General features: G+C 39.8%; 1 protein-coding gene across 1 annotated transcript in view; it reads left to right on the top strand.

Annotated features, from left to right (window-relative positions):
- Nucleotides 1–574: 574 nt before the first annotated feature.
- LOC136876328 (tubulin beta-2 chain) overlaps nucleotides 575–25,819 on the top strand; it is a 66,422-nt gene continuing 41,177 nt past the window's right edge. Inside the window, exons 1-3 of the mRNA XM_067150178.2 lie at nucleotides 575–702; nucleotides 18,587–18,695; nucleotides 24,869–25,224. Coding sequence (XP_067006279.2) covers nucleotides 646–702; nucleotides 18,587–18,695; nucleotides 24,869–25,224 — 522 coding nt within the window. The 5' untranslated portion in view covers nucleotides 575–645. The remainder of the gene's footprint in view (nucleotides 703–18,586; nucleotides 18,696–24,868; nucleotides 25,225–25,819) is intronic.

Below are 25,819 nucleotides of genomic sequence, written 5' to 3'. Positions count from 1 at the left end.
CCTGCAAACAGTCTTATCTCTGATTCCACTTCTTTACACATATCATTGATATAAAAGAAAACATAAAGGTCCAATAATACTGCCTTGAGGAATCTCTCTCTCCAGGACACTGCCCTTGAGGCGGTAGAGGTGGGGTCCCTCGCTCAGTTCGAGGGAAAAACCAACCCTGGAGGGTAAACAGATTAAAACAGTTGGAAATAAAGTTTTGGTTAAATATATATTTTTACATGTTCCGGGTATTGACCATTTTTATATTATAATCTTACATCCCTTTGGTTGGAATTCTACGTAAAACTGGAGGTCCTGTAGCTATTATGTGATATCAAGAGACCAACAGGCTTCTTGAAAAATAATTATAGATGGGATTAAATCGCCAGCCTTGACTATCTGGTTATATTTGAAGGTATAGTAAATACAATAAAATGAACTTGGTTAGGTTGTATTGGATTCAGTTACTTTAAGGGGTGTCCCGAGTGGGAGTGGGGAGGTTCCGGAAGGACGGGGTGGGGGAAACGAGCGACACTAGCTCACAGGGCGAGCTGCTCTGCTTTCAATCATTCGGTCTTAACGAGCCCACATCAACTTCAAGAACAGAACATTCGGTCTCCGAGAATCAAGCAACTTGTGTGTAATAGTAGCCCCGACATGAGGGAAATCGTGCATCTCCAGGCTGGTCAGTGCGGCAACCAAATAGGTTCCAAGGTAGGACCAAATCACCACTTCGTTTGTGTGTGTTTATGTCAAAAGTACTGTTTCTGCTTATAATTAATTCATTTTTAATATAAATTTAGAAAGTTAATTGCGAAGATGCCGTGTGATTTTGAGTTGTAAAGATAAAATTCGTACTGAAGATACCTAACTCAATTATTTTTTTAAGCATGTTCCATTATGCTCCCAAAGGGGACGAATTGGCATGTAACAAATTCACCGGTACGAAATTTTGGGATACTGTTCAATAGCTATCCGGGATATAGTAGGTTCGAATCCCACTGTCGGCAGCCCTGAAGATGGTTTTCCGCGGTTTTCCATTTTCACACCAGGCAAATGCTGGGGCTGTACCTTAAGGCCACGGCCGCTTCCTTCCAACTCCTAGGCCTATCCTATCCCATCGTCGCCATAAGACCTATCTGTGTCGTCGCGACGTAAAGACCTTAACAAAAAAAAATGTTCAATGGCTTTATTATTCAGCGTAGAGCATCCTACTTTACCACTTCTCATTATAAAAGTCAACCGTCCTCCTCGTTAAAACAGCGTAAACTTCGTAGTTCATTGAATTTTTATTACGTGATGGGTGCATTTGACTGTCAAAAACTTTCTCTAGCACGGGAAATTTATCACTGAGGACGTACTTGCTTTAGGGAAAATACTTGTTTCATAATATAGCCATCTTTAAAACTATTCTGTCTGTCATATCATTGAGTAAGGGAAGGACCAACAAACATAACTTATGATAAAGATTACATTAGTTTATCTCATCTTTCCTCACTTGGTAGAATTGAGTCCTCCCGTCTTTGGATTAATTTATAACCACTATGATATTGGCAGGTGTCGTGAATTTGTTCTCTCCCCTGTATTGTTCAGTTATATTTTAGTTTCAGGAACTTGAGGGAAGTAGGTTGTAGGATACAACTGTGTCTTTACTGCGATTAAAAAAAACCGGTTCGATTAAACTGATGTGCATAGATTACAAAAACACCCGTGGAGATTTTTCTTTTGAAGTTGAGTTGTTGAAATATTCAAAGTGTAAATAGTGATTCACTTTGAAAGTGTCTCACTGTGACGTAGTTAGGTCAAATTTTCACTCTATGGGTCCTTGAAACAGTGAGCAGCTACGATTATCTGGTAAAGTTGTCGACATTATTTATACCACATATCAAAAGATTCATCGGTAGCAATGGCGCCAGACTATTAGTAGTAATCGTTTAGTTCCAAAGATAGAGAGTTCGATGCCAGCTGAGGTCGATGGCGTTGGGAAGTGTTTAAATGCGACAACACCCGTGTTTTTGGTTTCCGGTACATAAACACCCGTGTAAATTAAAACTGACACACTCCAGCGTCCTATGACATGTATATCAATTTAGCATATGTTAAATTATTATTATTTTATTATTGTCAGGTGATGGTTCTAATGAAGAGCAGAGATATAACAGTGTGTTGACATGATTTGTGAGATGAGAATTAGTATGAATGAAATAATAGTGGGAGAGGAAAACTGAAATTCTGGAGGAAGCGTATAGCGTTTCGCTTTTTATAAACTTGCATTGTATAATACTGGAGGATATAAAAGGGTTATTCAGTTAGCTTGTCCACCTCAAAAAATCGTCATTCTGTTTTAACTTCTAGGAATTTTACCAAGGGGCTCACTTTTTCATGGTGTCAACATCTTCTGAGATAATGGTACTAACTTTGCTTTTTATGTTGAAATACACCGTTTTCTACGCATATCCTTAATCCTACAAAGATCATAATTCGCCAACGTAATTATACTGAAAACCGGACAATTACTATTCGAAGAAATCTAATGTATTCAAACGTGCTCAGTTAACCAGATAGCAAATGTCCCGTTCAATCAGCGTACGTACGGTACGAAGCATGATCTAGCTGATGACAGTTGCTTTCTGTCCACTATACTTTCAAATACACTCTAGTAAAATGTATGAAAAAGGGGATGCGTCATCTTTCAGACTTAACGAACTCTTCCTCTTAATAATAGCACAAACTAGCATACTAAAATAATTACTCCCCTTTTCTGTCCTGTTCCTTAATCATTGGTCATTGTTGTCTCAAGTCTTCAGACTCGTTTGCACTTGACTTGCATGTCTTTGCTCAGTCAGAACGGTTTTCATACATTCTTTACAACTTTTCCTAAAAATACCTTTAGTTGACAACCGAACTTCATACTTTTCTGGTAATAATTTTCAGACACTGACTGAATGGCTCAGACAAAAAAGCGCTAGCCATCTGAATCCAAGTTAGATGTTACATTCCGGCTCATTCCAGTGGTAATACACGGTGCTCAAATACACCAGCCCCGTGAAGGAAATCCTACGGGCAAAATTTGGGCACATCGGTGTCCCCGAAAACCAAGGTGTTATTGGGACGTAAACCCAATATAATAATGATTCCATTTTCGGATCGCTTGCCAAAGTAACCAGAATACCGATGTGAGGAATTGAGGCGAAAGTTGAAGGTAATCAGCCTAGTACAGTTGAAGTTTTTTTATATGATCGTGTGTGTAGTTCGTGATAGTAGAGATACATCGTAACTTAATATTCCCAAAGGTGAACATGATTCGTATTTGAACCAACGATTGTGGGTTTTTGACATCAAAATTCGCGTCTCTGTGGATCGGATTCTACATGAAACTTCAGGCCCGTTGCTATGATCCTTATCGAGTCTTCTTAAGCTACAGTTTTGGTTACTTTATTTCTGACATACGTTGAATTTGTGTAGATTTCTAGACGCACCCCAGTGTAGGATCTTTTTTCTCAAATACTTCCTAAACGTGTCTGAACCAAACGACTCTGGAGTTGTCGCATTTATACACCCAAAATGCCGACGACCTCAGCCAGGGTCGAAGCCACGGAAGTTCAACAACTAACACACTGTGCCATTGAGGGCAGCGTAAGTTATAAATAACAACCCTGCACATATTTAAAGACGAGCAAACAGTTAGGCCTATAATGAAGTTAGAAATAAATATGAACGTCTTCAAGTTCCTAATAAATTCAGACTTTGAAAGACCGTGCGCTAGCCTCCTATTAATGATTTTTTCACCGAGGTGTGATTTTCTGACATTGTCGTCTTTACGTCAGCATTCTATCACTTTCTGGATCATCGGTTAATATTAATATAGTAAACCTAATGAGTTGCAAAAGTCCTGTAGCAAGCTAGATCTTGATTCCTTGTACATGAATAAATCTTACGCGAGTGTTTCGTACTCTGAAATGCGAAACGAATGAGTGGGAATCGTCCTCGCAACTTTGAACAGAGGAGGCACCGTTCAACCAGCTTTCAATTCGCTACAGACCTGACAAACGTTAAAACAAAATCTCCTATGCTGACATCCGTTCATATACCGGCTGTATACTTCTGGCATGTTACGAAATCAGATTTTCATTTATGTGTTGAACATTGTCAAATTTTCAGTTTTCTGTTATTATGACAATACTTTCTCGTTCATGTTGCATCAAAGTTTCATTCTAGGTATTTGTCACTTGATTGATTTCTCAGTAAGTTTAATATAATTTATGCACAATTCTTTCTTGCTCCCTTTTATGGAGGATCGTGTTAAAAAAAACTTCTTCAGTTTTGGATATTAACGAATGGACGTTACCCAGAATAACTGAAAAACTGTTACCATTCTAAAAAGCGTTTAACCTACATGTGCGAGCTGAGATTTTCAATACTTAAAAAGAAAAGGAATTGAGGAAACAAAAACGGGAAGGAAATCTTTCAGCAGAATAGGAAAATGAAAACCTATAACCTGTTTTCCAGTCATTGACCGGGTCAGGGATGTAATGAATGAAACACGTATATAGGCTGTTATTACAATGGGGTCGCCACTCCCAAGGTGATTTTTATTAATGAGTGATAAATGCGATGAAATGATAATGGAGTGTTGCTGGAATGAAATATGACAGGGAAAACCGGAGTACCCGGAGAAAAACAGAATAGGAAATGTAGTATATTGTGTTGGACTTCCATTCCATCACCGAGCGAAGTGTCCGTGCGGTTAGGGTCGCTTTGACTACTCCAAGCATATGCCTGCCTGTCTTCCCATATTTCAGCACTGTTTCTAAAAGCTATTTACATCCTTCACTGAACTACATGATCATAGTCTCTTTTCAATGTTTCACGAAGTTTTCGTTGGAGGGACTTAAAGTGGCAAGTTGATAAGTTTGAAGAAACTCAACCTGCCAATACAACTGGTTCACACAAAATTTGTGATGTATGGGTAGGATCACCAGCTGTTATAGATAACCTAGATTTAACTGAAGAGGTGTTCATGGGAAGTGAGGTGCGAGGTACTTCCTCGTTGCTTTCCTTACCGAGAAAAGTGTTATTGCGCGTGAATTCGGTAAACACTCTGAAATGTATATACTAACCCATACTACGAGCTACTTTCACACCAGTCATTACGGGATAGAGTACATAAGAGGAAGATAATTACCAGCTGCACTCATACCTCTGTCACTTTCATATTTGCAAAGATTAGACTAAGACAGAGACAACTAAAGTAACAAACTTGTTCCATTCTATACCAGAAGATAAGAATGATCTGGAAACTCAGTCTAGGCCTACAGAAACTAACGCTGAGTATGTGATGACAGTTTGACATGGGTTGATCAGTTATGTCTCTGTGGATCAGGATTAGTGTCGGCCTCCAAATCCCATGATCGCTGGTTCAAATCTGGCACATGTATTAGGATATTTAAAGAAAAGTCGATCGGATACACGATACCGTTCGATGTGAGCATGTAAAAGATCCTGGTGACACAGTTTTGGTGTTTACCAGAGAAAATTAAAGCTCAGCCAGATAGCCCAACAGAGTTCCGGTTTCTTGGCCATCTGGTAGAGTAAATCGGAACGTCAAAATTGACATGAAGGCAGCCCAAATGGCGTCAAATTATACGAAATACGGTAGCCGAGATAATTGCGTGTGGCCTCAGCAGAGGCCTGATGCAGATCTTTAGAGATGACACCAGAAGGCGACCTCCGCGTCTGTGAAAACACGGCCCTACCTAGAACACACACGCGCGCGCGCGCGCGCGCGCGCGCACACACACACAGAGAGAGAGAGAGAGAGAGAGAGAGAGAGAGAGAGAGAGAGAGAGAGAGAGACCGAGACCCCGAAAATCGGGACGTCAGTCGAACCCGGGACCTCTTGGACCAAATCCCGCCACACTAACCATTTAGCCATAGAGCCAGACATTATTATTATTATTATTATTATTATTATTATTATTATTATTATTATTATTATAAACTGGAAGGGTGAGGGCAACAGGAAACGGGGGAAACCTACGGAGAAGTAAAAGAAATAATGTACGAGGAGCATGGATATGAGATTTAAATTAAGAATTAAGGAGGAAGAAAGTCTATGGTTGTTCTCGGCCAACAAATAGCATTCGGCTTCTCTGCTGCGTCTGGAGCTGGTAATTCAGCGGTGTCATTCGACCGCTCTGTACCGTCCTTCACGTTAGTGTCTGCAAAGCGGGTCTCACTCTTTACGTGCTTACCACTCGGATAGCCATTTTCTTCATTAATGAGGGTTGTGAAAGGTCCACGTCCGAAAAACGGGCTGGTAAAACAAAAACAAAAACAAAAAACAAAAAAAAAAAGGCTGAAAAAAAGACAGAAATCTGAGTCAGAGCAACTGGTCAAAATAAAATTCGTTGTCTCTGGATTGCGATTTACGAAACTTCCTTCACCTTCTCAAGTTATTTCCACTTTCTGTTCTGCTTTGCCAGAAACTCCTCCTTGATTCTCCAGTTCATCCTCTTTCAGTGAATACCGAATCAGTTCCTCTTGGTACAGATTCTCCCCCTCGACAAAATTTTCTCTCCGAACACTTCAATTTCGTACGCCTTTTGTACTGATTGAACAATTTTCTGTATCTCGCTGAGTGAGTTGGCAGTGTCGTCCTGACTGCGAACAGTCCACATTGCAGGAAAGTACCTGAAGTGACTGACTAGATAGGAAATGAAAAGTTTTTGCGGTAAACAATTAGTTATGGGGTAGGAGGTGTCTGCAATGTTTGAGTGCAATACTTCGTATGTGTGGTTAGTCATAGACCCCTCCACACAGGAAATAGTTTCCCAACCCGCTTGACTAGAAATGTTAGACTTCGGTATGAACAAAATTCTAATTCGACGGGCGGTAGAAAAATTAACCCTCGGTTGGTACACAAAGTTCTGGTACACACAATTGGAATATTGGGTAATACAGTGTCAAAAGCTTGTAAGAAAAAACCCCCACTTGCTTCCAAATAAATTCTCTCTTACACTACTTATGTATTTTGCATAATAATAATAATAATAATAATAATCTCAAACCACCATAAATAAGTATACAATAAAGTGATAATCTTCTAAATGGTAAGGTTACATCAAACTAAATTATGCAATATTTGCAATAATAGAAATATTTTTTTTAAATGTGGTTGTGTTGTTGAAAACATCACTATGTACCAGTTAGTGCTAATATTTCCAGAAAAAAAATTATGGCAGGTTTGAAAATTGTACGTTTTTTGTATCCCAGGTTAACACTAATCTCTAGTCCGCAATCTGGACGGGGTATATTTAGTTGTTCGGAATCTGGACAGTTTCTGCCTTTTCCGCAACCTAGGCTGTTCCCAATTAAGACACAACCGTTGGCCGTGTGGTTAGAGTTGCCTAGGTGTGAGCTTGGCATTCGGGAGGTGGTGGGATCGAATCCACAGTGGCAGCTCTGATTCGGGTTTCCCACCTTCCCGCCAGACAAGTGCTGGGATTTTACCTTATTTAAGGCCACGGCCGCTTCCTTCTCAATCCTAGCCCTTTCCTATCCTTGAGTTGCCGAAAATCTTCACTGTATTGGTGTGACGTTAAATAACCAGGAAAAAGGTCTCCGTGAATTTCTTTCTGGTCTCTTATAAGTGTGAGATTGCTTTTTGATGATTGATGATTCCCAGGCATGAAACCTAAGTAATACAGCTGCATTATGAGCCGCGGATTTTTAATAATATAATAATAATAATAATAATAATCATATTGAAAAATGTACTGCATCCTTTTCTATTGCTTTTTTTCTCCCCTTCTATCATCGTCGGAACTTGTAAGAAACACAAACCCTTGGATTTGGAGGATTAGTTCCTATAATACTGTTGAACTCCCTGACTGGAGATGGGGAATGTTAGAACCACTGTCTTGTACTTCCAGAGGGAGGAGTTTCCTCTGGCACTTACTCATAATTGTTGCCAGTCTCAAGCAAGTGCCGTCTGCAAAGAACAGTTCTTAAATCCCTGCTGCTGGTATAAAGTACCAAAGTCTGGTATCTCCAGTAACGAACATGTTCACTTCTGTAGTGTAACTGTTAGCGCTACAAATTGTCACACTCGGGGGCCGGAGTTCGATTCCCGGTACTGCCAAAGATTCAAGATAGCTAGAAGGGTTGGTACAGTATTGTGCGGGTGTGCCTGAAAAGAGCTGCACAACCTCGAGGAATGAGCACGAGTTTACTTCAGTAAGGAATATAATAGCTATATTTAACAAATGGAGTCTTGAACGATGTTAAACTTATTTTTATTTCTTCTTTTATATCATTTTAGAGGCTAGGTGCCGTGTTGATAATTTCTGTGTACTTTCTCAATGAAATTTCTACTTTTACGTAAGAATAACTAAGGAAGTGAATCAGTTTCTCATCCAAGTTTGTGCAGCTGATCTCGGGTACAACCTCCCAATGAAGGTGAGGTGCATGCACCTTTTAAATCACATACCAGACCTCCCTTAAACCTCTCTGGCAGTAATGGGAATTGAACCCAGGTATTACGGGACAGCACCTAGTAGGGATAAGTTTCACTACTACAGTCATTTGGCTCGAGATTTGGAACACATTCTACAAGATTGAACGGGCGAGTTGGTAGTAGGTTCGAGCAATGAAGTCGGTTTTCCGTGGTTTCCCATTTTCACACCAGGCAACTGCTGCTTCCTTCCCACTCTAGGCACTTCAAGACCTAAAAGTGTCGGTGTGACGTAAAGCATATTGTAAGAAAATTAGGAAATAAGTGGTAGACGTACATACTATTTTTGTTAATGTTTACAATAATACTTTCTGTTTGCTTTCAACATTTTCTAACAGCCAAAAATTCACATGTAATGCCTGTCATTCTCAACCCATTTCAATAGGACAGTTCCCTCCCCCCCCGAGATGTAGCAACTGCCAAACGTTATCTCGGTGTCCCATTCGTTCATCAGCATACTATGTAAAGATTGATGAACTTACTTTCATCTTGAAACGTAACCAACGAGCGAGTTGGCCGTGCGCGTAGAGGCGCGCGGCTGTGAGCTTGCATCCGGGAGATAGTAGGTTCGAATCCCACTATCGGCAGCCCTGAAGATGGTTTTCCGTGGTTTCCCATTTTCACACCAGGCAAATGCTGGGGCTGTACCTTAATTAAGGCCACGGCCGCTTCCTTCCAACTCCTAGGCCTTTCCTATCCCATCGTCGCCATAAGACCTATCTGTGTCGGTGCGACGTAAAGCCCCTAGCAAAGAAAGAAAAAAAAACGTAACCAGATTATGTGTAATTTTAAATATTACTTCTACGCTGTCCAATATTCTGCGATTATTCTAAGTGCTTTACTACTGTTTTGGGAGAGTGGGAGGGCGTATGCCATAACATAGCCTACGGGTGCAGATATGTTAAATCGTCCACAATTGGGACGCAAATCACCACTACGATACCAGGAAAATTAATATCTTTCTAGAAAATTTGAGGAGCCTGACATAATTAAGTGGCAGAAGGCCAGACACATCGAGTCCCGAGGTTGCCAATCTATCTCAAAGTTGAGTCCCTGAGAAGTCAGTCCTGGTAGTCGGCTCCATAGCGATAACACGCGGTCATTCAGCTCTGTATTAACAAAAACTAGTATGATAGCTTAAGTTTGCCGCACTCGTAGGTGTGTAGGCTACCTAGTGAGCTTGTACAATAAATTCGCCTTTCCGTCTCATTAATTCATTACTTTGTTCTCTGAAAATCAGATGCCGGAATTTTGCCCTGCATGTGATTATTTACTTCCTGGTAGGCGACATGTTTGAGTACCTTCAAATACCACTGGGCTGAGTCGCGAATGAACTCGCAGACTTGAACTCAGGTCAGAGCTCTACCGTCTGAGCTCAAATCTGCTAAGTTAATCGAAACAGAAGAGAACTGTTCAGAATAGTCATAATTCTCTCTGGAATTTATGATAAACAAGATTAGCGAAACCTAGTTACTGCCTTCAGAACCGGGATTTTTGAGTGCGTAATGTCCAGTAAGTCGAGTTCCCTTGGTTTCCCTATGATAAATGGCCCAGTTCTATCCTCACTGTAGGGTAGAAGTAACGATGTAAGTATGGGCAATAAATACTACGTGTAGCCTGTATTATTCACTCATTTTCGTAACATGGGGAGTGTTTTCATAAAACTTGTCGAAACAAGAGAAACAATGAGCCTTTACAAACACAAATTACAGGAGCTAAGTCCTACAATCCAGGAGCACATGGAAAGTAAGGAGATTCTGCAACAAAGTCCACCTAATGCAATATTTATAACTACTGTTTCCTTTTAGATGATTTCAATAACATTTACATGATGCAAACCAGCAGGTCAAAATACGCATTTTGTCGGTTTCCCGAAGATTTAAGAAATACCTTACACCACCTTCCTTTGCATCAATTGTAAACAGGCTTAAGTTTACCCTTTATTCTTCTTTCAGTCTAAAAGGGTCACTAGCGAGCGAACTGTCCGTGCTGTAAGGATCACGTAGCCGTGACCTTTCATTCGGGAAGTGGTGGGTTCGAATCCCACCATCGGGAACCCTGAACGTGGTTTTTCGTACTTTTCCAATGTTCACCCCATGCAAATGCTGGGTCTACACACTAAGGCCATGGCCACTTTTCCAGCCTCGAATCGCCGAAAAGTTTAGATGTTAGTGCGACGTTAAAAAGGAAAACAGTGTCAAATTGTAAGAGATGTGGCACAGATACGGACTTGTCATCGTGAAATATATTTCCCTAGGATTATGAAGAATCTTATGTTCAGTTCAATAATGTAAAAAGATACATATTGAAAAAGGCGAGGCTCTATACTCGAACCATGTATAGGATGACACTGAAGTTCACTAACATTTGACGAGGCAATGCTGAACGGAATAAAGATAGAGGGGTAATAATAGGCGTGAGATGGGTGATTGACACCAACAACGAGTGCACAAACAGGCCAACAGATGGCGCTGGACAGCAACACGTCAGTGATGCCGCAGGAGACCTGTGTACGATATAATAGGAGCTGTCGTGAGAGAGGGCGTCAGATGCGCCTGCAATAGCGGGATGTGGAAGTTACCAGAAAAGTCACTTACGAAATTTTAATACTTTATTTCGGTGTCAATAAAACAGTCATGCCAATCATGTGTCAGTTATTACCTCTCCACCTCTAATATTCCGTGAAGTACTGCCTCGTCAAATGTTTACGGACTTTTGGGGCATTCTGTATAATCACTTAAAAAACAAATACCATAAAACCTCACGTTTTCTTGAATTTGATTTTGTTTGTTCTCTTGACAAGTTTTCGTACCCTGCAAAAAGGAAAGTGAGACCCACAAATGGAGTCCCTGTTTCGGTATAAATGAGGTAGTGTCGCTTAGCTTTGAGTGGAATATGGTGGGTTCGAACTCCACTGTCGAAGCCCTGAATAGGGTTTGCCGTTGTTTCAGTTTTTCGCACCAGGCAAACGCTGGAGCTGATTCTTAAGGCCATGGTCGCTGCCTTCTCTTCCCATTATATTCCATAGTCCCCGTTAGTCCGATTTGTGTCGGAGCGATGTAAAACAAATCGCAAGAGAGGAGAGTGGCATAGTCGCTGACTTCTAATAAAGTCAGTTGAGTTTAGGTGGGATTTTTGAAACAAGTCTCATCCCAGTGGTTGGGATACCACGTAAAAATGGCGTCGTGGATATAAAGTGGCATGAAACGGGAGATGTAAGGAGCACGCACCTGTGAGCTTGCATTCGGGAGATAGTGGGTCACCACACTGTCAGCAGCTTCGAATATTGCTTTCCGTGGTTTCCTATTTTCACTCCAGACAACTACTAGGGCTGTACCTTAAGACCAAGGTCGCTTCCTTCCCACCCCTAGCCCTTTCCTATCCCTTCGTCACCATAAGACCTATCTGTGTCGGTGCGACGTAAACCCAATTGTAAAAAGCACCTGCAAACTTGCTTTTTGAAATTGAGGAAAGCATATCTCTACACACTGAGGGTCCGCAAGCAATATGTATTGCAAATACTGTTCAAATGATAAACTACTCCGTAAGTATACACCTGACCTGAAAAATATTTCGTGTGTTCTTAGGAGTTGAAGCTTCCGCAGCCTGTCAAACTACTAAAACTTACTATTTATATCGTGATCATTGCCTTGGGACTTTCGTCTCTAAACGCGCAAACGTAAATTTTCTCCGCAGAAGTCCCAAATACGTGAAGTCGCCGAGTGATCCACTTGGCGAAAAAGTGAAAGGAAAAAAATTAGGGCGGCTATAAGAACATTACGTCAAATTTTGGAAGGAAAGAAAGAAGTCAACAGAACTTACGTAACATTTATTTATTTGGAAAAATCCTTTGCTGATGTAGTGGAATCACTTCTTCAATTAATAGGGGATATGGGACTTAGCTGGAAAGACAGACGCCTTATTCTGTGTATATATATCTGGAAGTTAATATTAATGGTAGTACAAGAGAAGCAAAAATTTAGAGTAGTCACCATATATCCATAACCTGCTCGTAGAAAATGCAGTTAGAGAAGTGAAAGGCCATACTAAAGGGGTGAATTTCAATGGTATTCAGGTGCACAGTATCCGCTTCGCAGATGCTATTGCTATCTTAGCTAATTCTGAAATATATATGAGTAAGATTCTAAGAACATCCAACAAATGCTTAGAAAAAATGTTAACTAAAAATAAATAATTAAAAAATAAAATTCATGATAGTAGACAAAGAATCTTAGAGCTAGAAAACTTAAAATTTAAATAACACATCTATAGAAAAAATCACAGAATTCTATTTGCGTAGCGTAATTACCTCTGATAACAGATCCCTTTCGGAAATCTAGAAAATGATGGTGCCAAACAGGCCTTCCGAAATAAAACTTACTGCCGAATAACCATCTCAGTTTGGAGATCAGAAAATGATCTCTCAAGACCTTTGTCTGGAGTGTGATGTATGGAGGTGAAATCCAGACATAAGGGAAACTGGAAGAAACAACAATTGAGGCTGCAGAAATAAGATTCCGGAGAAGAATTACAAAAATAAGTTAGATGGATACAAAGCAATTGACCTAGTTTAAAAAGAAGGTAGGAGTATCGATGTTTATTAATACGATTAGGAAGAGGAAAACAGTTCCTTGAACGCGTACTGAGACATGACTCTTCTTCAAACCATAATCGAAGATAAAGTACTGGGAAAGAGACCCAGGGGACGATAATGTCGCTCATCAGGAACTCCGTCGATAAACTGGCACGTGGTTCATATCTAGCAGAAGTCAGATATAGCCACAGCGACAGGGCATTGCCTTTAGTAGGCTAGATGATGATTATGGAAATTGTAATAACACGTTTGTAAGATTCTTCTCGTGTAATAGTAATTTAAGTAATTCTAACTACTCTAATAACACCCTTGTGTGTTCGGAAAGTTGGTGTTTTTCTAGAGCAAAACATCTTGAAATATAGAATTATCTCGCCACACACTATGGTTTTCGTTTACTGGATGAGTGAACAATCTTTAGAATATTCCCATGCAAACAAAATTCGTGTAACTGTATGTTCAGATATTAATGACGTTATTCCCGCACGGACTCCTAATGAGCTAAAAGGCCACTGTACGAGGAACAAGACAAAGTAATGTTCTGTCAACTAGTCTTCCTACTTAATGGAAATACTCTTTATTGCTACTCCTGGTTGCCACAGATGAGATAAATTATCTCCTCAATTTTCTCTTATAGATAAGTTCTGAATTTTGAATGAATTCAGCAAGGATGTCGGTAAGTTATTTGTTGTATTGTATGGATACGGTCGACGTTGTAATAAAAAGAAAATCGGCATAGTGGCATGCCTGCCCTAATATAGGGGCAGATGCCTACAGATTACGATGCTGTAGTTGTGGGCATTGTACAGAGGACAGAAGAGCGTTAACAAAATTTTATTTTCAGTTATGAAACTGTTCTGAAGTAATATTACGGTCAAACATTTTAGAAAATGTATTATGTTGTGACCTGGTCACTTCTTGATATAAACGAGATTTTTAGTGTGATCAATGTTCTCTTGTGCTGTCATGCAACGAGATTTTTAGTGTGATCAATGTTCTCTTGTGCTGTCATGCAACTAACCAAATCTCCAACGGATGGTTTCTAAAGCCGAGATCTTGTAATGTTAAGCTAGTAGTAATCTCTACCTTTTGTATTGTAAGCTGCAGTGTTAAACACTGGAAATACTTAAGTTGTGTGTGAATGTGATACCGAATTTAGAATGTTAAACCGTAGTATTTCTTGTAATATCTTCTTTCTATGGAACTCCTTGTAGTACTATTGTTGTTGTTGTTGTTGTTTTTATTAGCTCTCTACTGTGAGCATTACCACCGGTATATTTCTCAAATGCGATGTAATTAATAATAATAATAATAATAATAATAATAATAATAATAATAATAATAATAATAATTTTGTCCGCTTGACGTTGTGCATCGCATATGTTTCAATTATCTCAACATCACACGGAGAGAAAAATTTTTACCTATCTCTCCCAGGATCGAATCAGCAAATTTTGTTCGCGAGTCTGGTCTCTACCCCTGATCAGTTTGCCGTACACTGAAAATCCCCGAAAGGTGCACATGTATCTCCGCTGAGCTGCTGTGAATTACCGGTAGCCTATCATGCACGGCGCTTCTATTTCCCGCTTCTTGGTTTTTTTGCATCTGTTATGTAGAGTACGTATCTGTACCAACTGCTTGAACATGTTCGCACGTATCTTGATATGTCTTCGGAGAATAAGGGGAAGTATGTAGCTTCCTGTTAATCTGCTCACTGGAGTGGAACAATGTACGTTCCGTCATTAATTTTTGGCTTTTCACAAGTGTTTTAACATATCTAGCTATGTCAAAAATAAAACGCGTGTTGCGTGTTCGGATCTATTACAACAGAGTTTGCAGAGTTTCATGAAAATTACCTTTCGAATGTGGATGTTATATATTCTCTTGTAGAAAAGCACAAAACAAACATATGACAATAGCAGACAACTCAACGGAAGCCGAACCAGTATGGCAATGCTTTTAACACGCGCTGTCGGGTTCCTCACCAGATAGGAAGGCGGTAGATTTGAAAGAACGAAATATGGCCATTTTACAAGACTTGACCCTAATAATAAAAATGCAATGAACTGTACCAATGCAATGAACTTAAGAGGAATTCATAAATATAATTATGTTTACAAGAAATACATCAAATTTAAATATCCTTCCTGTCGAAATCGGGCGGGTGGTTCACCAGCCCCTTATTTTTCGGAGGAAGGCAACTCTACTGACGCGGATAAGTCATTCGAAAAACTTAAATACCTGCTCCTTTATGGCCTTAGTTCAATTATGTCATATAATGCTCGCGAATATGGTAGAAATCATTAGCGGCAGCTGCGAATAACAGTATATTACGTTTATAGAAGACATGTTTAAGGATTACAACGTGCTAGCCATGCACCACGGCTCGCGGTAGCTAACGTGTGCTAAATCACCCAAAACTGCTATTGTAATAGCCAAGGTGTCTGGTAGTAGGTTCGATTCACAGGCTGGTACAGCGTGATTTTATTTTTCGATTAACCCCGTTTATAGTGACTGTAATATGGGCACACGTCATCCTGTTCCAAGGAGTGAATCTTTACTTGGTCCTGAAAAGGACCGTTTTGATACGATGTTACGTAGCCAGGTTCGACTACATGGTCTGTAGGTAGGAAGTATGGTTCTCTTCATATTCAGTGTAACAAGTGTTCGAAATGCTGACCACCTTAGTTTATGCTGATTTCAGCAAGACGTTTTAAAGGCATTATTACAGGTTGAAACATGTCCGGTGTAACAGCTTGGCATCCGTCGATCAGTTACCGGAGGTGTCCAGGATCCTCAGGCTTCTGTTCATATACTACCAGATTTAAGTGACCCCACAGGAAGAAGTGGCGTTAGATCTGGTGATCTGCCGGGCCAGTGAAAGAGTCCCCCCCCACCTTCGTATCCATTTATTTGGATATGAAGGATGAAGTTGGTTCCGGGCGACTACTGATCCATGAGGTGGATCCCCGTTCTGTTGAAACCAGATCCGTAATGGCTCGCGCCGTGGCAGGTTCTCCAGCAACTGTGGGAAATCCTTTTGAAGAAAATTAAGATAGCGTCCTCCCGTTAGATATCCGTCGAAGAAATATGGTCCAATGACATAGTCAACAAAGATCCTATATCAGATATTTTTCCCCACTGCACTTGAAATGGGCCCTGTCTTACCCAATGGGGATTATCCGCGCTCCAATAGTGCATATTAGTCGATCACGACGCCATTGTTGTCAAATCGTGATTCGCCCAAAAAACAGGACTCTTGACAAAAAGGCTGCATTATAGGTCACGCTGCGTAATGCCCATTGACGATAAGTTACTCTAGCATCGAAATCACGTCCTTGAATCTATTGGTGTAACTGCAGATGGTATAGGTAAACTGTATTGTTATGCATTGTTCGCATGACTGATGACCGGATTATGTTAGTCTGTTGTTGGAGTACTAGTATGAGGGTTACCATGGGCAGAGTCGAAAAAAGCCTCTTGGTTTTTCCCAGACGTCATAGGAGCATCTCTAAAGGAAGTTACCCTTCAAAGCGTGCCAGTTGACCGTAATCTTCGTTAAAGTTTCCGCAACGTATCGGTAGTCCTGTCAGGAAAACACTTGTGATAGACGTTGCGACTGGACTGCGTTCTGCCTTTTTTCCCCCGTAAATGAGCAAATTATCAACATAGTCGTCACTGGAATATATCGTGGGAGAATGAATACGTGCTGGGATGAGACCTGGTAGGTGTCCATAAACATTGTGTGCCCGTTAAAATGGGTGACCATTTCCTCGTCAGAGAAAAAAAAACATGCAAAAGTTTGGAATCGAACCACTGAATTACTAGCATTTGGACAACTTGTCACCGGCCCTTAATCTGCTGAGCCACAAATACAACATAGTAGACGCTCGCTAAAGGAATATTACTTACGTATGGCCGTTCGAAATCTGAAGTTAATATCTGTGTCGGTCTTCAATAGGCCTAATGGTTTAGTGTGCCGCCTCCGCGTTCGCCTGTCACCCGGCGGCTCCGGGTTCGATTCCCGGCCGGGTCAGGTGTTTTTAATTGTAAATGATTAATATCCCTGGCCTGGGGCCTGGGTGTTTGTCGTCCTTAATGTACCTTTCCTCACATTCAACACTTCACACTTCCGCTATTTCCAAATACACGCAGGTTCAAAACATATGGTGAAAAATAGGGGCAAAAGATCTTAAGTTGCATAGCTTGGGATGGGAATAATTGGGAGAAAGAACACGAGCTGCTCGACTAAGTGGTATGTTCCGACAAGTCGGTAGAGAGATGGCGTGGAATGACATTAGTAGATGAATAAGTTTGAGTGGCGTCTTTAAAAGTAGGAAAGATCACAATTTGAAGATAAAGTTGGAATTCAAAATGACAAATTGGGGGAAATATTCATTTATAGGAAGGGGAGTGGGACTGGAATAACTTACCAAGGGAGATTTTCAATAAATTTCTGATTTCTTTGAAATCGTTTAAGAAAAGGCTAGGAAAAAGACACGGAATCTGCCACCTGGGCGACTGCCCTAAATACAGATCAGTGTTGATTGAATTCGACCGTACTTTCTCCATAAATTAGCAACAACTCAACGTACTCTTAATAGGAATACATAGTGAGGAAGTAAATAAGTGCTGTGATGTGACCTCGTAGGTGTGGATTATTTCTGTGCGTTGGACTCAGGAAGTTGTAGATTCGAATCCCATGCTGGCCGTCCTGAAAATAATTTTCTTCAGTTTCCCATTTTCACCACCATGCAAATGCAGAGACGGTATCTTAATAATAGACTTAGGCAAATGTCCTTCCCAATCCTTCCCCCCATCCTTAACGGAAAGAAGCCAAATAAGAGCGCATCCCTTACAACCAATAGGAAAAAAATATTGTATTCCAGCTAATGTGGAGCATGACGGGATGAATGGCTCAGTTCCGTGAGAATATTTCTGCATCCATTATATCATTTCTCACCCATGATTAAACTCCAATTACAATATCTGGTAAGTATATATCTATTAAATTACTTAATTCGATTCCTTTGTTTACAATGCTTTTACAGTTGAGCACTAACATTTGTCATCCCTACTTGACTTCTAGTTCGATGTTCGCTTAACACTGCTCCCTAGGCCACCCCGTTTCCCATTTATGGCACACGTGGTGCTCTCTATTACGCCGTTTTACTTTGAAATCTGTCTGGGTGCACTCTTTGGACCTTTCCTTTTTAAGACAGATTTTCTATTTATGCTTCTTCGTAAAATTTTCAAATTTTTGAAGGAAGTCTGGTACACATATTTTTAGCCAGGGATAAAGTTACTATAAGAAAGACATATTCTAGATGAAAAGAGAACTCAACAGTAATAATGAAGTATGCTTAGCCCTCTTACCTTCTTTAAACAGAGGAATAAACCAGTAGTATGTCTCGCCTAGTTAAGGTTTTATGGAAAAATGTCTGTATATTTATTCAGTCCTTTAATAATCGGGATCCATTTCTTTGTTGCAGTTCTGGGAAGTAATATCTGGAGAACATGGGATAGATGCCACAGGGACGTACGTTGGAACCTCGGACCTGCAGCTGGAGCGAATAAATGTTTACTACAATCAAGCATCCGGTAAGACATCCACCCAAATTATCCAGCTCTGATGTCATACGGTAATATTAAACTTCAATTTTCTTGTGATGCTATTTAGAGTAACAGCGCATGATTTGGCAATGTCCAATAAATAATTTATTAGTGTACTCCATTGGACACAGAATTGGTCAAACCCCCCCCCCCCCCCCGGCCCTCTTTCCCCTATTTATTGAGGGATATCTTCCTGAAAGTCATTTTCAACATTGTTCTTCAGAATGTTAAAGTCGTTCTTGATCGGAACTATGCACGGAACAGTGGTGTAACGTTAGGGCGTGTAATGCAGGTGGGACCGGGGATGGAGGGCCCACAGACTTCCCAAGATAAAGTAAATAATTTTACCCGAATGCCACTCTGTGCGGGAAAGGTGACATGGTAATATATTTGTATAACGGGCCGAAAATGATTGCTGGTACAAACAGGTGGGAACAATGACAGGAGGGTACTCGGAATGGGGAGATAAAGGATAATTTAGGAATGAACTCGATGGATGAAGCTGTACGCATAAACCGGCTTCGGTGGTGGGGTCATGTGAGGCGAATGGAGGAGGATAGGTTACCTAGGAGAATAACGGACTCTGCTATGGAGGGTAAGAGAAGTAGAGGTAGACCAAGAAGACGATGTTTAGACTCGGTTTCTAATGATTTAAAGATAAGAGGTATGGAACTAAATGAGGCCACAACACTAGTTGCAAATCGAGGATTGTGGCGACGTTTAGTAAATTCTCAGAGGCTTGCAGACTGAACGCTGAAAGGCATAAGTCTATAATGATTATGTATGTACGTACGTAGTATGTATGGAGAATATTATCGGATGGTTACATCTGCCTGCAAATGATTTACTGTGTTGAGTCAAAGTGCAGCTCTCTCCCATAACAAATGACACGCTCTCACAAATGTCTGAGCCAAGTTGTTGTTAAATAAATGGGTAAAATCAGTACCATAATACCAAATATTAGACCTAAGTATTCCTGTTGCTGTTTCATCCACAAAACTAACGTTTTTGGAAACTTAAAATTCGTAGGTAGTTCTGTGCAAGTTTGACCCTAAGACACTCGCTGAACTCGGCATCTTCAGCACTGAATGCGTCATCCATGGGTAACAATGAAATCAAGTGACTGTGCATCCCAGAAAGTATACTGCATGGTCCAATTTTAGTTTCGAATAAGAGTGCAGTAAAGTTTTAAAACTTTTAAAAAACATACGTTTATTTACGTTGTATTTCAATCCTTACAAAATGTTGAACTTTAAAAATCTAATATTAAATTAGTTTTGTTTTTATAGGAAGTCCTTTATATATCTTATATTCAATGGATATAGATTATATTAAAATATCTGCTATAGTTAAATTTGTGTTGCTGATAGGTTGCATATAATTTCTTGTTGGGGAGTGGGAGAAAGAGGAGCCTTTATTTTCTTTCTTTTCCCCTGCTGGTGCAACCCCTTCATATTCACTACGCTTCTGACACAAAACCTTCATTGTAATAAACAATTATAATGGAATAAATGTGGTTTATTATTGGTGAGACATAAATTATTGAAAGTACCTCCACGAATTGCCGTCCTTATTAGTCACTTTGGGTCATGGGGACCATTTTTCAAAAGTAGTATTGGAAAGCTCCAGGGTGCTATAAATAAGTGCTTCCTTCTATTCACTGTCATAGAAACTAGGTTGAACCGGCTTTCAACTTAATACATTCTTAATGTTCTGAGTAGTCTTCTGTTCTTTTAAATGGTTTTTGAGAATTTTCACTACAATTGAGAGTTCCTCTAGCTATAGGAAATGTAAGAAATAAAATATCAAAATATCAAAGAGCCTCCTGTTTTTGGTAATACATGTAAACCAATATCTAATTCTAAGGATGCAATGCTTTTAATGAAAAACAGGTCCCTTTTAACTGTGGTCTCAACTTGGCATTTCTACTGCATTTTTTAAAACCCCTACATATTATCTGTTATATCGAGGCTGATGTTTTCTTTAGACTTTTGATTTAAATACAATTAGATCTCAAAGTTATTTGGAAGTTTATTGACCAAGGGTTTTTTAATAGTGTACATATACACGTTTTCATATACTGTACTTATGTGTTCTTTTAAATATTTTGGATATTTTTACCTAGTACTCTTATAGCGAGTGATGTCCCATATCAGGGCAAAATGCGTAGTATTTAGAACGTAACTGTATTTCTCTTAAGACAAATATATTGATTAGTATTGGAAAGATGGACTTGTTAAAGTTACACTGAATACAAGGAAACACAACTAATCAGCTCCTGTAAAAAAAAAAAAAAAAAAAAAAATGAAGAATTGGATGAGGAGAGTTCTATGATGTTGGCAGGGTGTGAAAATGAGAAATTTGTCCTCCATGTGTTTTATCCTACTCTTGCTTTCGGCTCCCTCACTAACCTGTGTTTGTTTATCCCGTCTTCGTTCCCAACTTTCTATGACTAAGCATTGCCAATGTGAAGATAATGCATTCCTGGAATTTTTCTAATTTTCATTGTATAGTATAATTTATAATTGTCAAAGAAAAATATTTTCCTACTTTTGTCAAACTAAAATAATTTAAAAGATGGCAGAGCAAAGTGATCTAGGTAAGCGCTAAAAAGATTTTTCTAGAGGAAAATGGAAAAAATGATCTTGCGAACACTGATCGAGGATTTTCTCTTCAAGCATACAGAGTAATGGTTATTCCACATCAAAATTAATGAACAAAGTTAATGAAATCATTTCTCCACATTAACTTTTGTTAACAAACCTTAAACATTGTGTCCACGCCAAAATAGCTGTTTGTGAGATTACAATTCATAGTGCCAGGAAGAAGAAAATACTTACAGGTTCAGTTTTCATTATTTTAGTGAGTACGATTAGAGAAAAGAACAGACACGATGAGTGGCAAAAAAAAAAAAAAAAAAAAAAACCTGGAAAGGAGAGTAGCATTTTAAGTTTGGAAAGAACACTTACGTCAGAACTTGCAATTTGTGATGCAGCAGGCTTCAAAAATCTCTTGAATGCCACCACAAGACTTCCAGTTCTTGTGAACAGTAATTCGGTCTGAAATTGCAAGTAATGACACACACATTTATCGGAAAGCTGCTTCTACTACTGACAGGCTACTTCTTTATAGACAGGCTATAACTTTAAAGATTCCTAGCAACTAGTGACATTTCAATTCTACAGGGTTATTAATCTAACGTGCTCCACGCTCATAATGGCTAAACCATTAGAGATATCGGTATTCTGATTTCATATTCGATTAAAAACCAAGATATTGATTCTAAATCCATATTTTTAAATGGAGCAGCACAAATTTGTACAGCTGGCCTAAAAGTTCAACTGCATAAAACTTTAAATATGTAAGTAGTTTCAAAATCGGACAGTTACTTTTTGAGATATCAATAACAGCACGCGTGGTTTTTCATGCCTCACCAGACGGCGTAGAGTTCGGCAGAGACATATTGACACGCAAGCAGTTTCCTGGGTCTGATTCCAGCCACAGAATGGATACCAGGCATGTAGGCATATCGTACACGTGTGATTGACAGGCGAACTTATGACAGGATGGGAGGGTTGATGTTTTAAAAAGAATAAAATAATTACTTTGACTTCAAAGCAACATAACGAAAGCAAGGATTACCACTGGTTTGAGTGTTCAGTACATACTACTGCATGAATTGAGAAACATAACACAGGACATCCGAAGAGCTCGTAGGAAAGCAAATGAATGTCCGAGGTAGACTTCACTGGAAATGATCCTAAGGGCGTGGACACGGGAACAGAATATCTCGAGAGGGGAAATTATGACACTGACATGTTACACATGGATTACAAAACAAAAAACTAATCTCCCTTCCCCATTGTGTGTTCGCCAGTCGTACAATAACATTGTACACCCCGGGTACATTACGGCACATCACATAATGTGTACGATAGTTAAAAGTACATGCCTGATATCCGTTTTGTGGCTGGAATCAATGCCAGAAAATGGCTTGCGTGCCAATATGTCCTTGGCCGACCCCACACTGTCTTATGCGGTATGCAAAAGCCCAAATAAGGTTTTTATTGATAACTCAAAAAGTAACTGTCCGATTTTGAAAATACTTGCGTATTTGAACTTGTACACACTTGAACCTTTTTAGGCCAGCTGCATGAATTTGTGCCATTCCATATAAAAATATGGAGTTAGTGTCAATATCTCGGTTATTAATCACCCCATGATAATAAGTAGCATGTTATTTTACAAGCCCCTGGGTATCATTTACGAATATGAATACAGAATACCGAAACCTTCAATGGTTTAGACGTTATTTCCATGTAACATTTTAGGTGAATGACCCTGTACTTGTCTAGAGTATCAAAAAAAGTAATTTCAGTTGTCTGGGGTGTTTGAAGGTTTATACAACAATATCGAGGGATTGGTAACGGTACGAAGTAAAGAAAATCTTTATTTAACCTACCAAGTTAGGATAGTATTTTGATATACGAGCGATTATGGGAGGTTAGGTTATTCAGCAAGAAGCAAAACTGAAAATTAAACTACATTATAACACAGCTAAAATATCGTACAGAATTAAAGGTACTGCGTACTAGTACATTCGCTTGCAATGTGATAAGTCAATTTTTAGAAGAAATACGAAATCGTGTTCTGCTCTATGAATCTGCGTGCTCTAATTGCATCCATGCGCATGTGCGAACCAGAATGTTAACTAAAACACAAAATGTTAGTGAAAAGTTTCATTGACAAAAGTTCAAGAAATTTTGTTTAACAACATGCTTGGAAAGTTAATTAACATGCTTTTCTGTTTATTAACATGCAAAAATGTTCATGAACATTGCTCAATAACTGTTCATTAACAAATACAATAGAAACATCTTGGTGTGAATGCACCTTAAGGGAAGCATGGATTGTTGTTGTTTTTGTTGATGTACAAACATTTTTCGGACATTTGAAATAAATTACTGAAAAATGTAGAAAACCTAAGGAAATGATGAAAATCCATGAAGTCATGTCCTCATCTTCATAATCAATAAACAGAGAGACTGATAAGAGTTTAAAAGAAATCTTAGCCTCACTAACTCGCAACTTATCAATATGGCACCCAGACAGAATTCTAAGATATAGGATCTTTTCACTTACAAAATCTCATCAATAAGCACTCAATATTGACGACATTTTAGACCTTTTCTCTCTTAAAAGCCACCATGAAGTACTCCCAGAAGTTCCAAAAGAAACTTCTTCACTCAAAAAATAGGGCATTGTTCATATATCCTCCTTTTTTGATTCATTCAAAGACCCTTGTTTCACTAAGGTGCTGCCTGTTCGAGGCGGTAAGGCATGCTCGGTTGACCCGCAAGGACGTGGTTCAATTCTCCATCAAAGAAGTCAAAATGTAGGAAACTAGATGTCCACTTCCGGAGGTGACCTTGAGGATAATTCAGCCTATACCAAGAATGAGTTCCAGGTTAATTCCTGGGGGCAAAGTATCCGGGTGTAGAGCTAACCGCTCTTCCCCTCCAAGTGACGAGGTTAGGGATGGTGGATGCTTTTACCTTACAAGGGCCTCCATGGTCTATACGGAGATGATGTGCTTTGCTTGATTGTTCACACTGATTTCTGGCTTCAGCACCAGAAAGGATTCCAAAGTTGCAGTCTCACTCTAGTTTCATTTGTAGAGAATGACTCCAGGATTATCCCTAGTAATTCATGACCCCAAAGCTTTGAAGATAATATACAAACACAATACATGAACTACCACAGCATTAAAAGAGAGAAACTTCATATTTAAGCCTGTATTTTCACCATCACAGAATCTCAAAACGAGAGAGGCTGATGGCAGCCGATAGCACATAGAACACTTTGCCTAACACTGACATTGCGACATACATCCAGTATGATCTAGGAACATTTGTCAACTGCAAGGTGCAATGAAATACACATGGATCATATAGCTGAGCATTGATGATGGCATTTAGAATATTTTGGGTCACAAGAACTATTTTGCAAAGTTGGAGTACTCAGATCACTTTGTCCTGTCATACTTCATTTAGTGAATAATCTATCCAAAACTGGAAAAAATGATTTCCCTATTCCCAATTTTGTATATAGTCTACTGTAGTTTCAAATACATAGTGTTGCAAGAGCTTCATCCTCTTCAGGTGGAAAGTACGTCCCTCGTGCCATCCTTCTCGACCTGGAGCCTGGTACTATGGACGCTGTACGTTGTGGAGCTTATGGCCAGCTATTCCGCCCAGACAATTTTATTTTTGGACAGAGTGGAGCTGGCAACAACTGGGCGAAAGGCCACTACACAGAAGGAGCAGAGTTGGTGGAAGCAGTCCTTGATATCGTCCGCAAAGAATGTGAGAGCTGCGATTGTATACAAGGTTTCCAGCTGACACATTCCCTTGGTGGTGGAACTGGATCTGGGATGGGAACATTACTGATCTCAAAGATCAAAGAAGAATTCCCAGACAGAATCATGAACACATACTCGGTTATGCCATCGCCTAAGGTAAGACTTACTAGTACCATAAATTACACTGTTGTTGGGGATTCGAGATGAATGGATAAAGATGCTACTTCCCAGGTTTTGGCACCAAAGTAAATGTTGTGAATAGATGGGAAATACGTCACCGTATACCTTACGTGACAGTTTTATTCCACTACTTATTTTACAAGATGGCTACCGCTCAGATCATATATATAACAAAGGATTTTCAAAGATATGTCTCGTGGCTCCACCAAGCAATGTCTGAGGAAGACTCTGGGACGATCCTCAGTAGATCAAGACAGTTTGCAGATGGTACTCTCCCATTAAACAATTCAGGCTCCAGCAGCAACTGGCAGATCGTTTCTGGAAACGATGGAATAGAGTACCTGCTGCAACTGCAAAACTTCAAAGTATGACGCTCAAGAGGAACACGCCCTGCCGTCAGAGTAGGAGACATCATCCTTTTACAGGAAGATCACAGACCACGTCATGTGGAATAAGGCCCGTGTCGTGGAGTTACGTCATGGACGAGATGGACATGCCCAGCACTCGATTTGTCAGGCCTCTTCAGCTGGTCATACCTCTGGAGGTTGACCAGGGTGGGGAGGATGTTGGG

Source organism: Anabrus simplex, chromosome 6, assembly GCF_040414725.1.
Source record: "Anabrus simplex isolate iqAnaSimp1 chromosome 6, ASM4041472v1, whole genome shotgun sequence".
Taxonomy (NCBI): Eukaryota; Metazoa; Arthropoda; class Insecta; order Orthoptera; family Tettigoniidae; genus Anabrus; species Anabrus simplex.
Note: the sequence above shows the minus strand (reverse complement) of the source record. Positions and strands in the feature narration are given on the sequence as shown.